This window comes from Balaenoptera borealis, assembly GCF_965194805.1.
Source record: "Balaenoptera borealis genome assembly, chromosome: X".
Classification (NCBI taxonomy): Eukaryota; Metazoa; Chordata; class Mammalia; order Artiodactyla; family Balaenopteridae; genus Balaenoptera; species Balaenoptera borealis.
Genome location: NC_138881.1, coordinates 15,905,361 through 15,931,453, shown reverse-complemented (window position 1 = coordinate 15,931,453; position 26,093 = coordinate 15,905,361). Strand labels below are relative to the sequence as shown.

The following is a 26,093-nucleotide window of genomic DNA, read 5'->3' as shown; positions in this document are numbered from 1 at the left end:
ATAAGAAGTTAAATTTAGGAGTAATAATGTCTGTCTTCAATGTGGTCCAGCAGAGGTTATTTTTCTCATTTGGATTTGGTTTGAGATTTGAGAAAACTTAATTATTTCATTTTATGTTTGAAAACTAGAAATGCAGAGCATCTTGGTAAATTTTATCTCAGGTTCATTTTGTAGGCAGAAAAGCCAAACTATTCTACTTGACTATCTTAATGATCATTTCTACTTGGTAGTCTTTCTTAGAAGAGCATCTTACTCCAAAAAAAAAACCTTTCTTCTTCCCAGCTTTACTTACTGAAAAATCAGGCTTCTCTTGGGAAAACAACAACAACCAAACAAACAAAACCAAAAACAACCTCAGCAGTTGCATTATATCATCTTTTTTCTTTTTAACATCTTTATTGGAGTATAATTGCTTTACTGTGTGTTAAATGGTGTGTTAGTTTCTGCTTTATAACAAAGTGAATCAGCTATACATATACATATATCCCCATATCCCCTCCCTCTTGCGTCTCCCTCCCGCCCTCCCTATCCCACCCCTCTAGGTGGTCACAAAGCACCGAGCTGATCTCCCTGTGCTATGTGGCTGCTTCCCACTAGCTATCGGTTTTACATTTGGTAGTGTGTATATGTCCATGCCACTCTCTCACTTTGTCCCAGCTTACCCTTCCCCCTCCCTGTATCCTCAAGTCCATTCTCTAGTAGGTCTGCGTCTTTATTCCCACACTATATCATCTTATAACTACCTTACTGAGAAATCCCAACTGGTGAGGTATAAACAAGAACTGATTTTCTTTTCCCGACCATTGCCTTCACCAATGTTCTGTCAACTTTCCCTTTCTCATCAGCTAACTGACACAAGTCAATTCCACCAGTTCTGGTTATTAAAACTCAGTCTTGTTATTTAAGACTGTAATAAAAATATTGCTTTTCTTCTTAAAAAAAAAAAAAGTCCAGTCTGGCCCTTCCTTTCATACATTTGATGACCCTCATTTCTTATAAGTTCAGTGATAAATATATGAAAAAGCACCATTTCCCTAAACCAATTTTTTTTTTTTTTTGGCCTTGCCGCGCAGCTTGCAGGATCTTAATTCCCCAACCAGGGATTGAACCTGGGCCCCCTGCAGTGGAAATGCGGAGTACTAACCACTGGGCCACCAGGGAATTCCCTAAACCAATTCTTTTTTTTTTTCAATTTAGTTTTGCCTGCATTGGGTCTTCGTTGCTGTGCGCGGGCTTTCTCTAGTTGCAGCGAGCGGGGGCTACTCTTTGTTGCGGTGCACGGGCTTCTCATTGCAGTGGCTTCTCTTGCTGCAGAGCACGGGCTCTAGGTGCCCAGGCTTCAGTAGTTGTGGCATGTGGGCTCAGTAGTTGTGGCTTACGGGCTCTAGAGCACAGGCTCAGTAGTTGTGGCACACGGGCTTAGTTGCTCCGTGGCATGTGGGATCTTCCCGGACCAGGACTCAAACCTGTGTCCCCTGGATTGACAGGCGGATTCTTAACCACTGCGCCACCAGGGAAGCCCCCTAAACCAATTCTTAATCAAAACTACTCAATATGAAATATCAATAAACATCAAATCATAATCCTTCTGCTGGTTTTTATCCACATAATAAAGAATAACATAGATTTTCTTCCTAACATGGGTAGCTAACGTGCATCATATGTGAAAACAATCAAAAGCGTCAACATTTCAAATGCATGTACTGTCCTTGTGGGCTGTAACTATTATAACTAATAATAATTTAATGAATGCCAACTATAAGAATATTTGTGCAACATGTAATTAGAATTAATCCATACCTATTTGGTTTCTAATTCTGTCAACATGAATCTATAGTAATTAAATATAATAAAATCTTGAATTATAACTGAATGATGCCTTAACAAGTTGTTCTAAAGAAAATACCTCAAAAATACCCCCTACACACAATCTTTTCTTTTGCCCAGTACAGACTCAAAATCTGGACTAGGAAAAATCTAAAGCTCATAATTTTTTTTAAAAAAACAATTTCTGCCTCTACCACCCGCATGTCACTTTGAATACAAGCTCCAGACGTTGCTGGAAAAAGAAAAGCACAAATTGAACCATGTTTATAGTTACTTCATTTCTCAATTATGAATCTGGATTAAAATCATGAGTGTCCATACAATAAGTTCAATAGATGCCAAAATGACCTTTTGTAAAATTCAACACCTGTTCTTGATTTTTTTAAAAACTCAGAAAACTAGGAATGGAAGGATACCTCCTTAATGTATTTTTAAAAATTTAAATCAACGGTAATGGTTTTTCCATTGAATCATTAACAAAACGGGGATGCCCACTTTCACTGTTTCATTTTAACACTGTTCTGCTATCTCCAGCAAATATAATAAAACATGAAGCCAAAATAAGAGCAGTGACTCTTGGACAGAAAGATATAAAGTTACTTGTGACCAGTGTGATTAAATATCTACACTCAAGAAAATCAACTGAAAAACTCCCAGAATTGATAGGAGAATTAAAACAATAACAGCGGTTAATCTCACTGGTTTGAATCACAGCTTCACCACTGATAAGATGAATAACCTTGGGAGGTTACCTTATAAGCCTCAGTATTCTCATCCACAAAAGGGGGATGAGAATACTAATTCCACTGGTTTGTCATGAAAACTAAATGAAATGATATATTTAAAGCACTTAAAAGACATGGCACATGGCATTTAATAAATATGAGTAGTAATAATAATTATTATTATTATTTAATGTTACTGTTCAATAGTATCACAATACAAAATAAACAGACATAAACCAAACGCTTTACTAAATACTACCAATAATCATTAGGGAGATACAGTGGGGGAAATATCTTATTCACCATAGCAACAAAAAATATAAAATACCTGGCTTGATAGCACATTTTGATTGATCTGGAAAGCAGAAAGAAAAGTCAAAACAACACTTCCACTCACTCCATCCCACTCCCCACTTCCACCAGACTCTGTTTAAACCTGTTGCTATGTATATAGCAGCTTTGGCTTTCTACCTGTGGGAGGAGGCTGATGTAAAAACTCAGACTGGGGAAAGGATGTGCAGCGTCTCCCCATCAAGTCCTATGAATTGGCTTTGAGCAAAGCAGTAGGACATGTAGGTCACCTCTCACCTTTGGAACACCCAGAATGTCTCAGCATACTCTGTGCCTCAGAGTTAAAACCATTAAACTGGCCCTGGTATCTGGAAATGTTAAGTGACCTTCTGGTCCCTAAATATACCCTGCTTAGGGGTCATAGCACTTCTGCCAAACAGGCCTAGGTAGAGGTTGTCTGGAACTTTCCCACCAAAAAGGGCCATCAGAAAGCAACCTACAGTAATGTACAGTATGGTGACTCTAGTCAACAATACTTTATTATATACTGAAAGTTGCTAAGAGAGTACATTTTAAAAGCTCTCACCACACACACACAAAATTGTAACTATGTGAATTGATGCATGTGTTAACTAACATTGTGGTAATCATTTTGCAATATATGCATATAAGAAATCATTATACTGTACACCTTAAACTTATACAATGTTATATGTTAATTATATTTTAATAAAGCTGGAAAAAATTTTGAAAGTGAAATCAACATACAGCAATAATCTGTAAATCTCTTTTTCTGATACATATAATAACTAAATCAGTATGATACTAGGACTCTATAATAGAGAGATGTGTAAGATAACAGACAGCCTGGAAATATGCCCTATTACACATTTTTTAATGAATATATTATGAAGGAGGCACTACAAAACATGGTGAAAAGATACATTATGAAATAAATGTCGTGGGGAAAATTTGGTTAACTACTTGGACATTTTCTTCGTAGGTGTGTTTTTTAATTATTCTCAACCACTAGGCACCAAAATTTCCTTTTTTAGTTTAATATCAAAAATTCAAAATTTATGAAATGTTAAAACTTTTAAAAGTCAAATCATAAAAAATCTAGAAAAACAGCCATGGTAATCCACATTTTAAATATTTCAGGGCCTTCTAAGTTTAAAAGCCAAGGATTCACAAAGAAAAAGATATTTAGACTTGAAAAGAAAGATATTTTAAATAATTAATGGATGAAAATTTCCTAAACCTGACAAAAATATCAACTTAGATATAACAGAAGCTCAGCAAACCCCACACAGGATAAATAAAAATGAAACCTCATCAAGGCATATTATGGTTAAACGCTATTTTCCAATGTCACTTAGGTTATTTTGTTTCTTCCCCACCTCCTTTGGGTGATGGTTATTCATTTGTAATACAATTAAGTTCATTTGTCACAGTGTGTATTCCACTTGGGAATCACATTCTCTCTCTCTTCCTGTTTTTAATTAATTATTATTTTTTTTTTAGGGATGTGAAACATTATCATGGTTCTAAGATTCAGAACTACAGAAAGGTATTCTCAGAGATGTGTCACTTGCCCCTCATCCCTCCTACCCAAACCCCATTCTCCCCATTCTTTCTGCCCTGCTCCCACCTGTCCCTCCATTTCCTGTAGGTAAATAATGCCATTAGTTTCTGATTTACCCTGTAGGTTTCTCCTGTATTTATTTTTGCACAAATGAGCACACACAGACACACACACATGCGCGCACGCTCATATCAGGCAAGGGTTTCTTAAGCAGGATACAGAAAGCACTAACCATAAAAGAAAAAAATTGTACTACATTAAAATCAAGAATGTCGGGCTTCCCTGGTGGCGCAGTGGTTGAGAATCTGCCTGCTAATGCAGGGGACACGGGTTCGAGCCCTGGTCTGGGAAGATCCCACATGCCGCGGAGGAACTAGGCCCGTGAGCCACAACTACTGAGCCTGCGCCTCTGGAGCCTGTGCTCTGCAACAAGAGAGGCCGCGATAGTGAGAGGCCCACGCACCACGATGAAGAGTGGCCCCCGCTGGCCGCAACTAGAGAAAGCCCTCACACAGAAACGAAGACCCAACACAGCCAAAAATAAAAATAAATTAATTAATTTTAAAAAAAAATCAAGAATGTCTACTCATCAAAAGACATCATTTAAAGATTAAAGACTAGGGGGATGGATAAAAGCCAAAGACTAGGAGCAGATATTTGCAATAAATTCATCTAACAAAGATTCACATTCTCATATTTAGAATACCTACAGAACTCTTACAAATTGGTAAGAAAAAGGCAGATACCCAATAGAAAAATGGGCAAAAGACCTGAACAGGCACTTTGCCATATGGGATGTCCACGTGACTGCTAAACATTCAAACAAGTGAGCAACTTCTCTGCTCACCAGGGGAATGCAAATTAAAGCAGAAATGTGGTATTACTACATACCCACCAGAATGGCTAAAATGAAAAGGACTGATAATTTCAGGTGTTGACAAAGATACTGAACAACTGGAACTCTCATACACTGTTGGCAGTATAACTTGGTACAACAATTTTGTAAAACTGTTTATCAGTACCTAATAAAGCTGACCATATGTATGTCCTATAACTCCAAACTTCCTTTCCTGGGTTGTGGTACATCTTTATAATAATGGTCCCCAACGAATCACGTCTCCTTGTATTCATATCCCTTTACAAGATAATGCTGCTGCTACTGCTCCCTGCAAGAGATGGATCTTTCCTAACCCCTTTGAATCTGCACCTAGCCTTGTGACTTGCTTTGACCAATAGGATATGGCAGAACTGATTTTGTGTGAGTTCCAGAGCAGAGGCCTAAAGAGGCCTTGTGGCTTCTGCCTTTGCCCTCTTGGGATCTAGCTGCCATGTAAAGAAGTCCAGGATATCCTGTTGGACAGAGAGGCTGCATGAGGAGAACTGAGGTATCCAAGCTCATAGCCAACACCAAAGTCCCAAACATGTGAGAAAACCATTTGGACCTCCCTCTCCAGCCCAGCTAAGTTGAGTGAGACCAACTGACACCACATGCAACAAAGACAAGCCATCCCCACTGAGCCCTTCAAATGCCTGACCCACAGAATCGCAAGCAATAAAATGGTTGTTGTTTTAAAGCACTAAATTTTGGGGTGGTTTGTTATACAGCAATAGATAACTGAAAATGAGTATATAGCAAAAGAAAAGAATACATATGTTCACTAAAAAGGACAAGTACAAGAATGTGCATAGTAGTACCATTTAAATTACCAAAACTGAAAACAACTCAAATGTCCATAAACAATAGAATGGATAAATTTTGGTATATTCATAAAATTAAATATTATTCAGCAATAAGAATGACCAAATGGATGACTCTCACAAATATAAAGTTGAGTAAAAGAAGCAAAACTGTACGTTTTCATTTATACAGAGAAGTTCAAAAACAAGCAAAACTAATCTAGGAGGTAGAAGTCAGGAAAGTAGTGATGAGGGTGCAGGGATTGGGTAGTGAGTAGAGGAGAACAGGAGGGGGCTTTTGTGGCTATGATAATGTTTTATTTCTTGTTCTGGGTGCATGTTACAAGGCTGAGGTTACTCTGAGAAAATTTATTAAGTCATATACTTATCATTTGTGTACTTTCCTGTAATTTGTATACTTTTCTTCCAGAAAAGTTTACATAAGAAAGTTAAACCACTGTCCCCTTCTCTGATAAAATTTTTAAAATATTTTTAAATCACTTGCATAATTTTTTAAGCAGATTTTTAAAAATATAGAGCCTGAGTAAATATCTTTGGGCTGGAACCCAGCCATCTGTGGCTATGAATATCCATAAGTGATTCTGATGCAGAGCTCAGATTAAAATATTAGGTCATTAGCAGAAAGAGGGCTGTTTCATTTCATTATTATTATATTTCCTCTCAGAAATATTTTTGCCAAAGAACATGAAGCACAAACAACTGTCTTCAAATTGTAATTAGCTAAAAGAAAAAAAATGGCAAAATACCTACTTCCCACCCACTCCCCACTCCTCAGGTTTCGCTATTCCACCATTCAGAAACCTTCTACAGATCATTAAATGCTTTAGTTTCACACATATTTACTTAGCTCAGAGCATACCATTAAAACACCCTTCTTTCACCCCTTTGAAGGGTGCTCACTAGATTAAAAGATGCTTTAGATGCCATACACATTTTTAACTAGAACAAAAATGGTTGGCCCAAATTAAAGAAAAATGAGCTTCTAAGTCAAGTGCCTACCTTGAAGATAACAACAGGCAGATCTTAATTTGCAGAGAAATACATGACTTGTGAATAACTATAATTTTTTTTTTTTTTTGGCCATGCCGTGTGGCATGTGAGATCTTAGTTCCCTGACCAGGGACTGAACCCATGCCCCCTGCAGTGGAAGCACTGAGTCCTAACCACTGGACCGCCAGGGAAGTCCCTCAATAACTATAATTTTAAAATCATTTTGAATCACACCTATATTGTATATATCTGAAATGATTTACTTAGTCATTTCAGAATGACTAAATAAATGATAGATAAATAGAAAGCCTGACAGACAGCTAGCTAGCTATGGAGAAAACAGAGACATGATGGTGCCAACTGTGTTTAATCCTTCACCCAGATCTGTTTCATGAAATAGTCAAGATATTTTGATCTCTCACCACAAAAGTTCTGTAGATTAAAAATAAGATCCTCTTTACTAAGCTACTATTGTACATCAGTATGTTGTGGTTCAGAGAAGGTATTCAACATACTAATGTAAAATGAAATCTAATTCAGTTTTTTGAAAATGAAAAAATTAAATGGTCAATTTAGTTGACAGCAATCAAGGATGGAAAAAGCCAGTTAAACTGATTTCACCAGTTGCTTGGTGTCACACAGACAAGACAGATGGGCATCTTTTTAATTTCTTAGTGTTCTCCCATCTTCAGAGTTTACATTCCTTGATGAGACAATTCAATATTTAATGACTGCTTTTCAAAAGACGAAACTTTTTACTTACCTGAATCTTCCTCAAGTACACGTGTATAGTTTTCCAACATGAAGGAGAAGAAGTTGGATAGCTGGACAAAATAAAAATACATTGATCAATTAATGAATCCCAAACAGGTACTGTTGGTGTTCCATGCAAGTCCCCTTTACTCCTCTGAAGTTCTCATCTCCCAGCTGCCATAGATGCTAATGGGTATCGCTTCTACCTGCCCTCCTCCTCCCCAGGATTGCCCTTGGCAGATGGGCAGCACCTCCCCCAGAGTTGCTTAGGATATCAGATATCCCTCCCTCCTGGGGGGATGCCCATAGAAAATGACTAACTGAAGCAAGAGTATCACAGCCCAGACCCCCACCTCCCTTGCCACTGGGTGGGACAAACTGATGCATTTCACACTTCAGAGCTCCCAATGGGATCAGGCTGAGGTCAGACTTCTCCAGAAACCATATTTTTGCCTAGCTTCTTCCCTGTCCTATCTTGCTTTCCTCACTCTCTTATAGGTTTTCCCTGAGAATACTCTCTCAGGAAGTCACTTGTACCAGAAGTCCCTATCTCAGACTCTGCTTCTAGGAAACCCACTTAAGACAGCTGCTAGATTTTTTTCATTATGATCTCTTCTATTCCTTTCGGTGGTGAGAATAAGGGATATTCTTAATGCCAAAAATATTTGGTAAATGAAGGAAGGAAGGGAGGGAGGAAGGGAAAGATGGAAATCTACCAGCATTCCAACCATCACCTAGATACTGCCTCTATGCCCACCAATTACCTGCAAAGACCTGCATGTATACAGCACAAATAACTTCCAAGCCCTGTCTCCCATGAAGAGTGAACACTAAGGAACCTTATCAATCTGGGGGTAGATATGGCAGTTGAGGGAAGGAAGACCTTCCATACAAATATCAAAATGTATGATTTTAACGCTGTTGATGGATTTGTCAATTAAGAGTCAAGAGAAATCACAATGAGATACCACTTCACACACACTAGGATGACTATCATCAAAAAAGACAAATAATAACAAATGTTGGCAAAGATGTGGCAAAATTAAAGCCCTCATACACTGCTGGTGGGAATGCAAAATGGTACAGCTGCTTTGGAAAACAGTTTCGCAATTACTCAAAAAGTTAAACACAGACTTACTCGATGACCCAGCAATTCCACTCCTAGGTATATACCCAAGAGAACTGAACAAATATGTTCACAGAAAAACTTGCACACAGATATTCATAGTAGCATTATTCATAACAGCCAAAAAAGTGGAAGCAACCCAAATGAGTTATCCACTGAGGAAAGGATAAACAAAATGTGCTATATCTATACAACGGAATAATATTCAGCAGTAAAGAGGAATGAAGTATTGACACATGCTACAACATGGATGAACCTTGAAGACATTATGCTAAGTGAAAGAAGCCAGTCACAAAGAATCGCATATTGTGTGATTCCATTTATTTGAAATGGCCAGAAAAGTCAAATCGATAAAGACAAAAGCAGATTAGCAGTTGCCAGGGGCTGGGCAGAGGATGGGAATGGGGAGTGAGTGCTAATCAGTATAGAGGTGTTTTTTTTTTTTTTTCCTTTGGTTGGGGGGTGACGAAAATGTTCTAAAATATACTGTGGTGACGATTGCGCAACTTTGTGAATAAACTAAAGGCCATTGAATTTTCTAATTTTTTTTTTTGAATTTTTGAATTTTATTTTATTTTTTTATACAGCAGGTTCTTATTAGTCATCAATTTTATACACATCAGTGTATACATGTCAATTCCAATCGCCCAATTCATCCCACCCCCCCCACCCCCCCACCCCCACGGCTTTCCCCCCTTGGTGTCCATATGTCTGTTCTCTACATCTGTGTCTCAACTTCTGCCCTGCAAACCGGCTCATCTGTACCATTTTTCTAGGTTCCACATACATGTGTTAATATACGATATTTGCTTTTCTCTTTCTGACTTACTTCACTCTGTATGACAGTCTCTAGATCCATCCACGTCTCAACAAATGACCCAGTTTCGTTCCTTTTTATGGCTGAGTAATATTCTGTTGTATATATGTACCACATCTTCTTTATCCATTTGTCTGTCGATGGGCATTTACGTTGCTTCCATGACCTGGCTATTGTAAATAGTGCTGCAGTGAACATTGGGGTGCATGTGTCTTTTTGAATTGTGGTTTTCTCTGGGTATATGCCCAGTAGTGGGATTGCTGGATCATACGGTAATTCTATTTTTAGTTTTTTAAGGAACTTCCATACTGTTCTCCATAGCAGCTATACCAGTTTACAATGCCACCAACAGTGCAAGAGGGTTCCCTTTTCTCCACACCCTCTCCAGCATTTGTTGTTTGTCGATTTTCTGATGATGCCCATTCTAACTGGTGTGAGGTGATACCTCATTGTAGTTTTGATTGGCATTTCTCTAATAATTAGTGATGTTGAGCAGCTTTTCATGTGCTTCCTGGCCGTCTGTATGTCTGCTTTGGAGAAATGTCTATTTAGGTCTTCTGCCCTTTTTGGGATTGGGTTGTTTGTTTCTTTACTTTTGAGCTGCATGAGCTGTTTATATATTTTTGAGATTAATCCTTTGTTCGTTGATTCATTTGCAAATATTTTCTCCCATTCTGAAGGCTGTCTTTTCGTCTTGTTTATGCTTTCCTTTGCTGTGCAAAAGCTTTGAAGTTTCATTAGGTCCCATTTCTTTATTTTTGTTTTTATTTCCATTACTCTAGGAGGTGGATCAAAAAAGATCTTGCTGTGATTTATGTCAAAGAGTGTTCTTCCTATGTTTTCCTCTAAGAGTTTTATAGTGTCCGGTCTTACATTTAGGTCTCGGATCCATTTTGAGTTTATTTTTGTGTATGGTGTTAGGGAGTGTTCTAATTTCATCCTTTTACATGTAGCTGTCCAGTTTTCCCAGCACCACTTATTGAAGAGACTGTCTTTTCTCCATTGTATATCCTTGCCTCCTTTGTCATAGATTAGTTGACCATAGGTGCGTGGGTTTACCTCTGGGCTTTCTATCTTGTTCCATTGATCTATGTTTCTGTTTTTGTGCTAGTACCATATTGTCTTGATTACTGTAGCTTTGTAGTATAGTCTGAAGCCAGGGAGTCTGATTCCTCCAGCTCCGTTTTTCTCCCTCAAGACGGCTTTGGCTATTCGGGGTCTCTGGTGTCTCCATATAAATTTTAAGATGATTTGTTCTAGTTCTGTAAAAAATGCCATTGGTAATTTGATAGGGATTGCATTGAATCTGTAGGTTGCTTTGGGTAGTATAGTCATTTTCAAAATATTGATTCTTCCAATCCAAGAACATGGTATATCTCTCCATCTGTTGGTATCATTTTTAATTTCTTTCATCAGTGTCTTACAGTTTTCTGCATACAGGTCTTTTGTCTCCCTTGGAAGGTTTATTCCTAGGTATTAAATTCTTTTTGTTGCAATGGTAAATGGGAGTGTTTCCTTAATTTCCCTTTCAGATTTTTCATCATTAGTGTATAGGAGTGCAAGAGATTTCTGTGCATTAATTTTGTTTCCTGCAACTTTACCAAATTCATTGATTAGCTCTAGCAGTTTTCTGGTGGCATCTTTAGGATTCTCTATGTATAATATCATGTCATCTGCAGTGACAGTTTTACTTCTTCTTTTCCAATTTGTATTCCTTTTATTTCTTTTTCTTCTCGGATTGTCGTGGCTAGGACTTCCAAAACTATGTTGAATAATAGCGGTGAGAGTGGACATCCTTGTCTTGTTCCTGATCTTAGAGGAAATGCTTTCAGTTTTTCACCATTGAGAATGATGTTTGCTGTGGGTTTGTCATATATGGCCTTTATTATGTTGAGGTAGGTTCCCTCTATGCCCACTTTCTGGAGAGTTTTTATCATAAATGGGTGTTGAATTTTGTCAAAAGCTTTTTCTGCATTTATTGACATGATCATATGGGTTTTATTCTTCAATTTGTTAATATGGTGCATCACATTGATTGATTTGCATATACTGAAGAATCCTTACATCCCTGGGATAAATCCCACTTGATCATGGTGTATGATCCTTTTAATGTGTTGTTGGATTCTGTTTGCTAGTATTTTGTTGAGGATTTTTGCATCTATATTCATCACTGATATTGGTCAGTAATTTTCCTTTTTTGTAGTATCTTTTTCTGGTTTTGGTATCAGGGTGATGGTGGCCTCATACAATGAGTTTGGGAGTGTTCCTTCCTCTGCAGTTTTTTGGAAGAGTTTGAGAAGGATGGTGTTAGCTCTTCTCTAAATGTTTGATAGAATTCACCTGTGAAGCCATCTGGTCCTGGACTTTTGTTTGTTGGAAGATTTTTAATCACAGTTTCAATTTCATTACTTGTGATTGGTCTGTTCATATTTTCTATTTCTTCCTGGTTCAGTCTTGGAAGGTTATACCTTTCTAAGACTTTGTCCATTTCTTCCAGGTTGTCCATTTTATTGGCATAGAGTTGCTGGTAGTAGTCTCTTAGGATGCTTTGTATTTCTGTGGTGTCTGTTGTAACTTCTCCTTTTTCATTTCTAATTTTATTGATTTGAGTCCTCTCCCTCTTTTTCTTGATGAGTCTGGCTAATGGCTTATCAATTTTGTTTACCTTCTCAAAGAACCAGCTTTTAGTTTTATTGACCTTTGCTATTGTTTTCTTTGTTTCTATTTCATTTATTTCTGCTCTGATCTTTATGATATCTTTTCTTCTGCTAACTTTGGGTTTTGTTTGTTCTTCTTTCTCTAGTCCCTTTAGGTGTAAGGTTAGATTGTTTACTTGAGATTTTTCTTGTTTCTTGAGGTAGGCTTGTATAGCTATAAACGTCCCTCTTAGAACTGCTTTTGCTGCATCCCATAGGTTTTGGATTGTCATGTTTTCATTGTCATTTGTCTCTGGGTATTTTTTGATTTCCTCTTTGATTTCTTCAGTGATCTCTTGATTATTTAGTAATGTAGTGTTTAGTCTCCATGTGTTTGTGTTTTTTACGTTTTTCCCCTGTAATTCATTTCGAATCTCATAGCCTTGTGGTCAGAAAAGATGCCTGATATGATGTCAATTTTCTTAAATTTACTGAGGCTTGATTTGTGACCCAAGATGTGATCTATCCTGGAGAATGTTCCATGCACACTTGAGAAGAAAGTGTAATCTGCGGTTTTTGGATGGAATGTCCTATAAATATCAATTAAATCTATCTGGTCTATTGTATCATTTAAAGCTTCTGTTTTCTTATTTATTTCCATTTTGGATGATCTGTCCATTGGTGTAAGTGAGGTGTTAAAGTCTCCCACTATTATTGTGTTACTGTCAATTTCCTCTTTTACAGCTGTTAGCAGTTGTCTTATGTATTGAGGTGCTCCTATGTTGGGTGCATATATATTTATAATTGTTATATCTTCTTCTTGGATTGATCCCTTTGATTATTATGTAGTGTCCTTCCTTGTCTCTTGTAACATTCTTTATTTTAAAGTCTATTTTATCTGATATGAGTATTGCTACTCCAGCTTTCTTTTGATTTCCATTTGCATGGAATATCTTTTTCCATCCCCTCACTTTCAGTCTGAATGTGTCCCTAGGTCTGAAGTGGGTCTCTTGTAGACAGCATATATATGGGTCTTGTTTTTGTATCCATTCAGAAAGGCTCTGACTTTTGGTTGAATCATTTAATCCATTCACGTTTAAGGTAATTATGGATATGTATATTCCTATGACCATTTCCTTAATTGTTTTGGGTTTGTTTTGCAGGTCCTTTTCTTTCTCTTGTGATTCGCACTTAGAGAAGTTCCTTTAGCATTTGTTGTAGAGCTGGTTTGGTGGTGCTGAATTCTCTTAGCTTTTGCTTGTCTGTAAAGCTTTTGATTTCTCCATCGAATCTGAATGAGATCCTTGCTGGGTAGAGTAATCTTGTTGTAGGTTCTTCCCTTTCATCACGTTAAGTATATCATGCCACTCCCTTCTGGCTTGTAGAGTTTCTGCTGAGAAATCAGCTGTTAACCTTATGGGAGTTCCCTTGTATGTTATTTGTCATTTTTCCCTTGCTGCTTTCAATCATTTTTCTTTGTCTTTAATTTTTGCCAATTTGATTACTATGTGTCTCGCTGTGTTTCTCCTTGGGTTTATCTTGTATGGGAGTCTCTGCACTTCCTGGACTTGGGTGGCTATTTCCTTTCCCATGTTAGGGAAGTTTTCCACTATAATCTCTTCAGATATTTTCTCGGGTCCTTTCTCTCTCTCTTCTCCTTCTGGGACCCTTATAATGCGAATGTTGTTGCATTTAATGTTGTCCCAGAGGTCTCTTAGGCTGTCTTCATTTCTTTTCATTCTTTTTTCTTTATTCTGTTCCGCAGCAATGAATTCCACCATTCTGTCTTCCAGGTCACTTATCCGTTCTTCTGCCTCAGTTATTCTGCTATTGATTCTTTCTAGTGTAGTTTTCATTTCAGTTATTGTGTTGTTCATCTCTGTTTGTTTGTTCTTTAATTCTTCTAGGTCTTTGTTAAACATTTCTTGCATCTTCTCGATCTTTGCCTCCATTCTTTTTCCGAGGTCCTGGATCATCTTCACTATCATTATTCTGAATTCTTTTTCTGGAAGGTTGCCTATCTCCGTTTCATTTAGTTGTTTTTCTGGGGTTTTATCTTGTTCCTTCATCTGGTACATAGCCCTCTGTCTTTTCATCTTGTCTATCTTTCTGTGGATGTGGTTTTTGTTTCACAGGCTGCAGGATTGTAGTTCTTCCTGCTTCTGCTGTCTGCCCTCTGGTGGATGAGGCTATCTAAGAGGCTTGTGTAAGTTTCCTGGTGGGAGGGACTGGTGGTGGGTAGAGCTGACTGTTGCTGTGGTGGGCAGAGCTCAGTAAAACTTTAATCTGCTTGACTGCTGATGGGTGGGGCTGGGTTCCCTCTCTGTTGGTTGTTTGGCCTGAGGCAGCCCAACACTGGAGCCTACCTGGGCCCTTTGGTGGGGTAATGACAGACTCTGGGAGGGCTCACGCCAAGGAGTACTTCCCAGAACTTCTGCTGCCAGTGTCCTTGTCCCCACGGTGAGCCACAGCCACCCCCCGCCTGTGCAGGAGACCTTCCAACACTAGCAGGTAGGTCTGGTTCAGTCTCCCCTGGGGTCACTGCTCCTTCCCCTGGGTCCCACTGCACACACTACTTTGTGTGTGCCCTCCAGGAGTGGAGTCTCTGTTTCCCCCAGTCCTGTCGAAGTCCTGCAATCAAATCCCACTAGGCTTCAAATTCTGATTCTCTACGAATTCCTCCTCCCGTTGCCGGACCCCCAGGTTGGGAAGCCTGATGTGGGGCTCAGAACCTTCACTCCAGTGGGTGGACTTCTGTGGTATAAGTGTTCTCCAGTCTGTGAGTCACCCACCCAGCAGTTATGGGATTAGATTTTGCTGTGATTGCACCCCTCCTACCGTCTCACTGTGGCTTCTCCTTTGTCTTTGGATGTGGGGTATCTTTTTTGGTGAGTTCCAGTGTCTTCCTGTCAATGATTGCCCAGCAGCTACTTGTGATTCTGGTGTTCTCACAAGAGGGAGTGAGAGCACGTCCTTCTACTCCGCCATCTTGGTTCAGGCTCGAATTTTCTACTTTAAGTGGGTGAATTGTATCCCAATAAATTTGTTATTAAAGAAGACTCAATATTTAAAGAATGTACTAATACTGGAATGTTTGTGTACAAAGCATATCAATTTGAGAGCTCACCCTCCCTTTATCTCCATCACTATATTCTACAGTACTTAAAAGGACAGTCAATGCTGTGAACTGCTAAAGGAATACCTGACTGAATCATAGTATATAACTTTTATAGGTACCATGAATAAATTCAGCAATTTCTTTAATTCTTTTTGAAATTTTAATTATTTTAAATATTTATTTATTATTTTTATTTTAATTATGTTTATTATGTGATAAATTTATAAATATATGATTGTTGAAAACTACAAATGATACAGAATGAAAATGAGAAGTCCCCTTCCACCAACTTCCACCCACCAACCATGCTTCTCCCCAGAAATAACCACAGTAAATACTTTCTGTATATCTTTTTCCAGACTTTTACGGTATGTTTCATTTTCTTTCACATATATGGGATAAAACTATTCATACTGCTTGCGAGAACACCAGAATCACAACTAGCTGCTGGACAATCATTGACAGGAAGACACTGGAACTCACCAAAAAAGATACCCCCAATTCCAAAGACAAAGGAGAAGCCACAGTGAGACGGTAGGAGGGGTGCAATCACAGCAAAATCTAATCCCATAACTGCTGGGTGGGTGACTCACAGACTGGAGAACACTTATACCACAGAAGTCCACCCACTGGAGTGAAGGTTCTGAGCCCCACATCAGGCTTCCCAACCTGGGGTCCGGCAACGGGAGGAGGAATTCGTAGAGAATCAGACTTTGAAACCTAGAGGGAATGGATTGCAGGACTTCGACAGGATTGGGGGAAACAGAGACCCCACTCTTGGAGGGTGCACACAAAATAGTGTGCGCATTGGGACCCAGGGGAAGGAGCAGTGACCCCAGGGGAGACTGAACCAGACCTACCTGCTAGTGTTGGAAGGTCTCCTGCAGAGGAGGGGGGTGGCTCTGTTTCACCGTGGGGACAAGAACACTGGCAGCAGAAGTTCTGGGAAGTACTCCTTGGTGTGAGCCCTCCCAGAGTCTGTCATTAGCCCCACCAAAGAGCTCAGGTAGGCTCCAGTGTTGGGTTGCCTCAGGCAAAACAACCAACAGGGAGGGAACCCAGCCCCACCCATCAACAGGCAAGTGGGTTAATGTTTTACTGAGCTCTGACCACCACAGCCAACAGTCAGCTCTACCCACCACCAGAGCCTCCCATCAAGGCTCTTAGATAGCCTCAACCACCAGAGGGCAGACAGCAGAAGCAAGAAAAACTATAATACTGCAGCCTGTGGAACAAAAACCACATCCACAGAAAGATAGACAAGATGAAAAGGCAGAGGGCTATATACCAGATGAAGGAACAAGATAAAACCCCAGAAAAACAACTAAATGAAGTGGAGATAGGCAACCTTCCAGAAAAAGAATTCAGAATAATGATAGTGAAGATGATCCAGGACCTCGGAAAAAGAATGGAGGCAAAGATCGAGAAGATGCAAGAAATGTTTAACAAAGACCTAGAAGAATTAAAGAACAAACAAACAGAGATGAACAATACAATAACTGAAATGAAAACTACACTAGAAGGAATCAATAGCAGAATAACTGAGGCAGAAGAACGGATAAGTGACCTGGAAGACAGAATGGTGGAATTCACTGCTGCTGAACAGAATACAGAAAAAAGAATGAAAAGAAATGAAGACAGCCTAAGAGACCTCTGGGACAACATTAAATGCAACAACATTCGCATTATAAGGGTCCCAGAAGGAGAAGAGAGAGAGAAAGGACCCGAGAAAATATCTGAAGAGATTATAGTGGAAAACTTCCCTAACATGGGAAAGGAAATAGCCACCCAAGTCCAGGAAGTGCAGAGACTCCCATACAGGATAAACCCAAGGAGAAACATGCTGAGACACATAGTAATCAAATTGGCAAAAATTAAAGAAAATTTATTGAAAGCAGCAAGGGAAAAATGACAAATAACATACAAGGGAACTCCCATAAACTTAACAGCTGATCCCTCAGCAGAAACTCTACAAGCCAGAAGGGAGTGGCATGATATACTTAACGTGATGAAAGGGAAGAACCTACAACCAAGATTACTCTACCCAGCAAGGATCTCATTCAGATTTGACGGAGAAATCAAAAGCTTCACAGACAAGCAAAAGCTAAGAGAATTCAGCACCACCAAACCAGCTCTACAACAGATGCTAAAGGAACTTCTCTAAGTGGGAAACACAAGAGAAGAAAAGGACCTACAAAAACAAACCCAAAACAATTAAGAAAATGGTCATAGGAACATACATATCGATAATTACCTTAAACGTGAATGGATTAAATGCTCCAACCAAAAGACACAGGCTTGCTGAATGGATACAAAAACAAGACCCATATGTATGCTGTCTACAAGAGACCCACTTCAGACCTAGGGACACATTCAGACTGAAAGTGAGGGGATGGAAAAAGATATTCCATGCAAATGGAAATCAAAAGAAAGCTGGAGTAGCAATAGTCATATCAGACAAAATAGACTTTAAAATAAAGAATGTTACAAGAGACAAGGGAGGACACTACATAATGATCAAGGGATCAATCCAAGAAGAAGATATAACAATTATAAATATATATGCACCCAACATAGGAGCACCTCAATACATAAGGCAACTGCTAACAGCTATAAAAGAGGAAATCGACAGTAACACAATAATAGTGGGGGACTTTAACACCTCACTTACACCAATGGACAGATCATCCAAAATGAAAATAAATAAGGAAACAGAAACTTTAAATGACACAATAGATCAGATAGATTTAATTGATATTTATAGGACATTCCATCCAAAAACAGCAGATTACACTTTCTTCTCAAGTGTGCATGGAACATTCTCCAGGATAGATCACATCTTGGGTCACAGATCAAGCCTCAGTAAATTTAAGAAAATTGAAATCATATCAAGCATCTTTTCTGACCACAACACTATTAGATTAGAAATGAATTACAGGGAAAAAAACGTAAAAAACACAAACACATGGAGGCTAAACAATACATTACTAAATAACCAAGAGATCACTGAAGAAATCAAAGAGGAAATCAAAAAATACCTAGAGACAAATGACAATGAAAACACGACGATCCAAAACCTATGGGATGCAGCAAAAACAGTTCTAAGAGGGAAGTTTATAGCTATACAAGCCTACCTCAAGAAACAAGAAAAATCTCAAGTAAACAATCTAGCCTTACACCTAAAGGAACTAGAGAAAGAAGAACAAACAAAACCCAAAGTTAACAGAAGGAAAGAAATCATAAAGATCAGAGCGGAAATAAATGAAATAGAAACAAAGAAAACAATAGCAAAGGTCAATAAAACTAAAAGCTGGTTCTTTGAGAAGATAAACAAAATTGATAAGCCATTAGCCAGACTCATCAAGAAAAAGAGGGAGAGGGTTCAAATCAATAAAATTAGAAATGAAAAAGGAGAAGTTACAACAGACACCACAGAAATACAAAGCATCCTAAGAGACTACTACAAGCAACTCTATGCCAATAAAATGGACAACCTGGAAGAAATGGACAAATTCTTAGAAAGGTATAACCTTCCAAGACTGAACCAGGAAGAAACAGAAAATATGAACAGACCAATCACAAGTTATGAAATTGAAACTGTGATTAAAAATCTTCCAACAAACAAAAGTCCAGGACCAGATGGCTTCTCAGGTGAATTCTAACAAACATTTAGAGAAGAGCTAACACCATCCTTCCCAAACTCTTCCAAAAAATTGCAGAGGAAGGAACACTCCCAAACTCATTGTATGAGGCCACCATCACCCTGATACCAAAACCAGACAAAGATACTACAAAAAAAGAAAATTACAGACCAATATCACTGATGAATGTAGATGCCAAAATCCTCAACAAAATACCAGCAAACAGAATCCAACAACACATTAAAAGGATCATACACCACAATCAAGTGGGATTTATCCCGGGGATGCAAGGATTCTTCAATATACGCAAATCAATCAATGTGATACACCATATTAACAAATTGAAGAATAAAAACAATATGATCATCTCAATAGATGCAGAAAAAGCTTCTGACGAAATTCAACACCCAGTTATGATAAAAACGCTCCAGAAAGTGGGCATAGAGGGAACCTACCTCAACATAATAAAGGCCATATATGACAAACCCACAGCAAACATCATTCTCAATGGTGAAAAACTGAAAGCATTTCCTCTAAGATCAGGAATGAGACAAGGATGTCCACTCTCACCACTATTATTCAACATAATTTTGGAAGTCGTAGCCACAGCAATCAGAGAAGAAAAAGAAATAAAAGGAATACAAATTGGAAAAGAAGAAGTAAAACTGTCACTGTTTGCAGATGACATGATATTATACATAGAGAATCCTAAAGATGCCACCAGAAAACTACTAGAGCTAATCAATGAATTTGGTAAAGTTGCAGGATACAAAATTAATGCACAGAAATCTCTTGCATTCTTATACACTAATGATGAAAAATCTGAAAGAGAAATTATGGAAACACTCCCATTTACCACTGCAACAAAAAGAATAAAATACCTAGGAATAAACCTTCCAAGGGAGACAAAAGACCTATATGCAGAAAACTATAAGACACTGATGAAAGAAATTAACGATGATACCAACAGATGGAGAGATATACCATGTTCTTGGATTGGAAGAATCAATATTTTGAAAATGACTATACTACCCAAAGCAACCTACAGATTCAATGCAATTCCTATCAAATTACCAATGGCATTTTTTACAGAACTAGAACAAATCATCTTAAAATTTGTATGGAGACACCGGAGACCCCGAATAGCCAAAGCCGTCTTGAGGGAGAAAAACGGAGCTGGAAGAATCAGACTCCCTGGCTTCAGACTATACTACAAAGCTACAGTAATCAAGACAATATGGTACTAGCACAAAAACAGAAACATAGATCAATGGAACAAGATAGAAAGCCCAGAGGTAAACCCATGCACCTATGGTCAACTAATCTATGACAAAGGAGGCAAGGATATACAATGGAGAAAAGACAGTCTCTTCAATAAGTGGTGCTGGGAAAACTGGACAGCTACATGTAAAAGGATGAAATTAGAACACTCCCTAACACCATACACAAAAATAAACTCAAAATGGATCCGAGACCTAAATGTAAGACCGGACACTATAAAACTCTTAGAGGAAAACATAGGAAGAACACTCTTTGACATAAATCACAGCAAGATCTTTTTTGATCCACCTCCTAGAGTAATGGAAATAAAAACAAAAATAAAGAAATGGGACCTAATGAAACTCCAAAGCTTTTGCACAGCAAAGGAAACCATAAACAAGACGAAAAGACAACCCTCAGAATGGGAGAAAATATTTGCAAACGAATCAACGGACAAAGGATTAATCTCCAAAATATATAAACAGCTCATGCAGCTCAATATTAAAGAAACAAACAACCCAATCCCAAAATGGGCAGAAGACCTAAATAGACATTTCTCCAAAGAAGACATACAGATGGCCAAGAAGCACATGAAAAGCTGCTCAACATCACTAATCATTAGAGAAATGCAAATCAAAACTACAATGAGGTATCACCTCACACCAGTTAGAATGGGCAGCATCAGAAAATCGACAAACAACAAATGCTGGAGAGGGTGTGGAGAAAAGGGAACCCTCTTGCACTGTTGGTGGGAATGTAAATTGATACAGCCACTATGGAGAACAGTATGGAGGTTCCTTAAAAAACTAAATATAGATTTACCATATGATCCAGCAATCCCACTACTGGGCGTATACCCAGAGAAGACCATAATTAAAAAAGACACATTCACCCCAATGTTCATTGCAGCACTATTTACAATAGCCAGGTCATGGAAGCAACGTAAATGCCCATCGACAGACGAATGGATAAAGAAGTTGTGGTATATATATACAATGGAATATTACTCAGCCTTAAAAAGGAACGAAATTGTGTCATTTGTTGAGACGTGGATGGATCTAGAGACTGTCATACAGAGTGAAGTAAGTCAGAAAGAGAAAAACAAATATCGTATATTAACACATGTATGTGGAACCTAGAAAAATGGTACAGATGAGCCGGTTTGCAGGGCAGAAGTTGAGACACAGATGTAGAGAACAGACATATGGACACCAAGGGGGGAAAACTGCGGTGGGGTGGGGATGGTGGTGTGCTGACTTGGGTGATTGGGATTGACATGTATACACTGATGTGTATAAAACTGAGACTAATAAGAAGCTGCAGTATAAAAAAACAAAGAAAACAACTAATACTAAACTTTCATTGGGTTATTTATGTGGAAATATGTTAATATAAATGTTTCAGACATTACATGAAATTTCTAAAAATCTTATATGTTCTGGTACAATGTTATAAGTCATAATTCTAGTTATTACTTTAAAATGTATATCTCAGAAATTACTAAATTTCCTTGTCAATTGCATTATTATGAACTTTCATCAAATCTTTAACCGTGGTCATTTTTAAGTCTTTTGTCATTTACAGACAGTTCTGGGTGTACTCTGATGCTTTTGCAAATATGTTCCTATAAAAGGGTTTCATCTTCAAGGAATTCATGGAAAAGACTCTGACACGTACAGGTTTCTGGTAACTGACTATACTGCTGAACTGAATGAATAAGCATTTTCAGAACTCTAATGAAAAACTGATGAACTCATAAAAGTGCTAACAAAAGATCAAGATGAAAAAAAAATTAATTACATGGGACTCAGTGAACTGATGAGGATGATTATAATTTTTGTGACTTTCTGTTTGAATTAAAAAAAGAAAATCCCACAAGGACTCAGAGGCAAAGAATATACAAATCAATTTTCACTGCAAAGTAAAGGAGCTGTTACAGTGGAGGATTACTGGACTGAATGTCAATATTATGACATAGTATGAGTGTGTTTCGTGTTTGGTAATTGCAATCATTGTTGCTTTTGTTGTGGTCATCCAAAAGAAATAAAAAATAAAAATTAAAAAAAATTTAAAAAAACAAAACTCTTCATATTGTTCCACAAGTTGAATTTTTCATTAACAAATATGTTGTACTAGATCTTTCCAAGATCTTTTTATTGTTAAAAGTACTTTTTTTCTATTAATAAGCATTAAAGCTGGATTTACATACCGCTTTTGCAAGCTTGACAAAGTCCTTCCTCACCCATCTATATTTTCTTCTAGAATTTTCATATGTTTGCTCCCTGCTCCCAGGAAATCTTCCATTTATTTAACTCCTTAAAGTAATTTTTTTACTTCATAAAGTAACAACTTTACTATTAGGGCACATACCAAAAAAACAGAATAAGACCATTTTTTATTAGTTAACTAGACATCTGGCAGCCCTCTTAAAAAGATGAACTTCAGAACTGAAAAACACCATCCTCTTCCCAAATCATACTCTCTCAGTAGCTAGTTCCAAAACAATGTCACTATATCTTCTATAAAAGTCTTTCACCAAGGTTCCTCAGCTTAAAATGCACTCAAACTTTCATTCTTTCAATAAAAGGGGTAAAGGGAAGCATTTTACCAAAATAAGAGACAAGCTTGCAAAACAGACCTGCACTTGGCCTTGTTCATCAGCGTATTCGATGGACTGGAAGACGGTGAGGGCATAGCGTTGTCTGGTCTTCAGCTGAGCCCTACGACCTCGGTACCAGTTCTGGATGACCAATGCGGCTTTTAGCGCTGCAGACCCACAGGATACGAAAGGGAAAGAAAAACAGTTACTATGGAGCTATGGGGGGAAGGTAAGTGCTTCAGAAAAAATCAGTCCACCTGGATTCCTAGGTTCTAAGAACATAAAAACTACAGACAACGAGATGTTCCTTTATGTTTTTGTACAATGTCCTCAAGTCTCAAATGCTCAGGAATAATGATGACCCAGCCATCAAAAGTAGCACTTTTGGAGCCTGAATTTGAATCCCAACTCTGCTGACTACTGTCTATGTGATTTTGGGAAAGTTATTAGAACTCTCAAAGCTTCAGTTTCCTCGTCTGGCACTATTTGAAGTCTATGTACGCCCTATGAAGTAGCAATTCCATTCTTCATTATATACCCCGAAGCAATTCTCACACAGCCCATAAAGGAGACATACGGGGATACAATGCTTCTTTGCTGGCGGCCGAAGGGAGTTTGACACCAACGCAACCTGGCTGTCCACTGCTAGGAAGGAGAAGATGTGACTGTGGTGGGTGTACACCATGGAGTATTATGCCACAACTGGAAGCGATATGTAGCAACGTGGATGGGTCTTCAAAATATAGTGCTTCAGTTAGAACAGTTATCAAAAAGTTAGAGACAGAATGGAATACAATAAAATGATACCATTTTATATAAATTTAAGATACACGCACACGAAACCACAATATACGTTTCATAAGAATATACGGAAAGGAAAAGATACTAAAAATAAGAAATTGGTTATTTGTGGGGGGTGGGTGAATGAATGAGCATAGAGTATATGGTTAAAGGGGAATAAGCTAATGAAATAACTACCATAAGAAAGGGCCTTGCGCAGACCAATGATGACAATGTACAACATACTGAGAAGTATGATTCACTCCACCTTCTCCACCTGCGATTCAACTGATAAAAGATGAATAAATGAACACACCTCCCTCCTTCACAGAGTTACTATGAGGATGAAATGAGATACTACAGGTGAAGAGTTTAGTCCAGTGCCCAGTGTAAAGCATTTACTAAATAAATGGCAACTATAGTGACAAGTATTGTCTTGTTTGTGGATTATTCAGGCACACTGACTCTCTTCTGGGGCTGGGAGCCTTTGAACCATCCTGTAGCTTCATAGTTTTGAAGAAAGAAATCAGGTGAGAGAGAATGAGATTTAAAATATAGTCTCTTATGCCTTTCTCAACTTTTAGAGTGACGAGTAACCAACACCAGCTGGCTCCTTTCATTCATGCCATAATTTTTCCCAGTTAGCACATAAGAATTAAGAGTTAACTCTAACAAGAACAATTTGAGTTCTGAAGCAGCAATCCAGCCTCTCGGCTTAGTACTGCTGTGGTATAACGAGTATACACTATTCATCTGAGGGTTTGTGTTTATGAGCTTCTCCAAGGCTGTTGGGTTCCGGAGACTCTTGTTTCATTATTCAGCTCTCAGAAAACCCCAGGAAATAGGCATAAGGTCAAGTACCGTTATCTTTATAGGGAAAAACCACAGGGAGAAGAAATCAAGTGATGTTCAATATCATAAAGTGAATAATTGGTAGTACCATGTCTGAAATCTCAAGTGTTCTCACCATATCATCATGCAGAGCCCAGGTTCACCTGAAAGGTCTGTTCTGTGGGACAGTCACTGTCATGACCAACCAATGCTCAGCTCAGGGGCTCTGTTCACCAAGCACAATGGAACTGTTCCAGGGCTATTTACTGAACACTTACTGAGGGCCAGGCAATGGACTCATCTCTGCAGTCAGTCCTCGCCATACTGTGAAGCTGGGAGAGACTAACTTACTTAAGGGCACTTAGCCAGTAAGTTGAAATGGACAGCAAGGAATTGCACCCACCTCTCAACCTCTTAACCTCCATAGAGCTATTGATCTTTTTCTGTGCCTCACTTTCTTTGTCCGCACAATGACGTAGTGGAATAAATGATCACTAAAGTCTCTTCTATTTAGTATTAGCAACACCAAAAAAAATTAAGCTTAATGTTATTTCTATAATTAACAGTAGAACAAAGTAGCTACCATACGTTAATGGTCTACTACAAGACATTTAGTCCCCACAAGTATTATCATCTCCATGTTACACATAAGGAAACTTCAGGTTCAGAGAGGTTAGCAACTTCTAGTACCCTCAAAGACTTCCTAATTACACATAATATTTCATTAAAAAATTCACAAACTAGTGTGAACAAACAGGTTACCACCTCAGAACCCAAGAGCCAGGAGCAGAAGAGCCATGCCAACCAGGACGCACAGGGATCACTTCCTTAGAGTCCACAGTCTTGGCTCAAACGTTGCCTTCTCCGTGAAGCCTTTCCCGAACACCCCTTGTAAAATGGCACCCATCCCCCATTGCCTATCTCCTTCTTTCCCTCCACAGCACTTATCACCATCTGATATAGCATATATTTTACTCATTTGTTACTGTCTGTCTCCTTTCACTAGAATGTTATCTCCATAAAGGCTGGGATTTTGGTCCATTGGGTTAGCTGCTGTGTACCCTGAGTCTGGAACAGTCCCTGGAACATAGTAGATGCTTGATAAATATTTGTTGAATGAATGAATGAATGAAATTACTGTTTAGTTAAAACTTCCTGTCTTGCGTTTCTCTTCATGCTAATTGGTGAATCCTATGTTTTGTTTTGTTTTGTTTTTTAAATAGGAGTTTATTTGACAGTCCTTTAAATAAGAAGTTTTATATTTAGAACGGTAAGGCATTTAAAGACTCTGCTTTTGAAATTCTGCTATCAGAGGCCTCCTGAGGAGGCAACAGGATGAGTGAATATTTAATGTAACTTTAAGGGGTCTGATATCCAAGCAGGAAGAGAGACACAAGTGTGATAGAACTGATTAAA

General features: G+C 38.3%; 1 protein-coding gene across 7 annotated transcripts in view; it reads right to left on the bottom strand.

Annotated features, from left to right (window-relative positions):
- Positions 1-26,093, bottom strand: part of PPEF1 (protein phosphatase with EF-hand domain 1) — a 148,235-nt gene that overhangs the window by 64,664 nt on the left and 57,478 nt on the right. For 6 of the 7 annotated variants that reach the window (XM_082375679.1, XM_082375676.1, XM_082375677.1 and 3 more), the window contains 3 exons: positions 23,106-23,233; positions 7,880-7,940; positions 2,881-2,907 (listed from right to left, as the gene is read on the bottom strand). In XM_082375679.1, coding sequence (XP_082231805.1) covers positions 2,881-2,907; positions 7,880-7,940; positions 23,106-23,233 — 216 coding nt within the window. The remainder of the gene's footprint in view (positions 1-2,880; positions 2,908-7,879; positions 7,941-23,105; positions 23,234-26,093) is intronic. The other variant, XM_082375680.1, reaches the window with a different exon arrangement.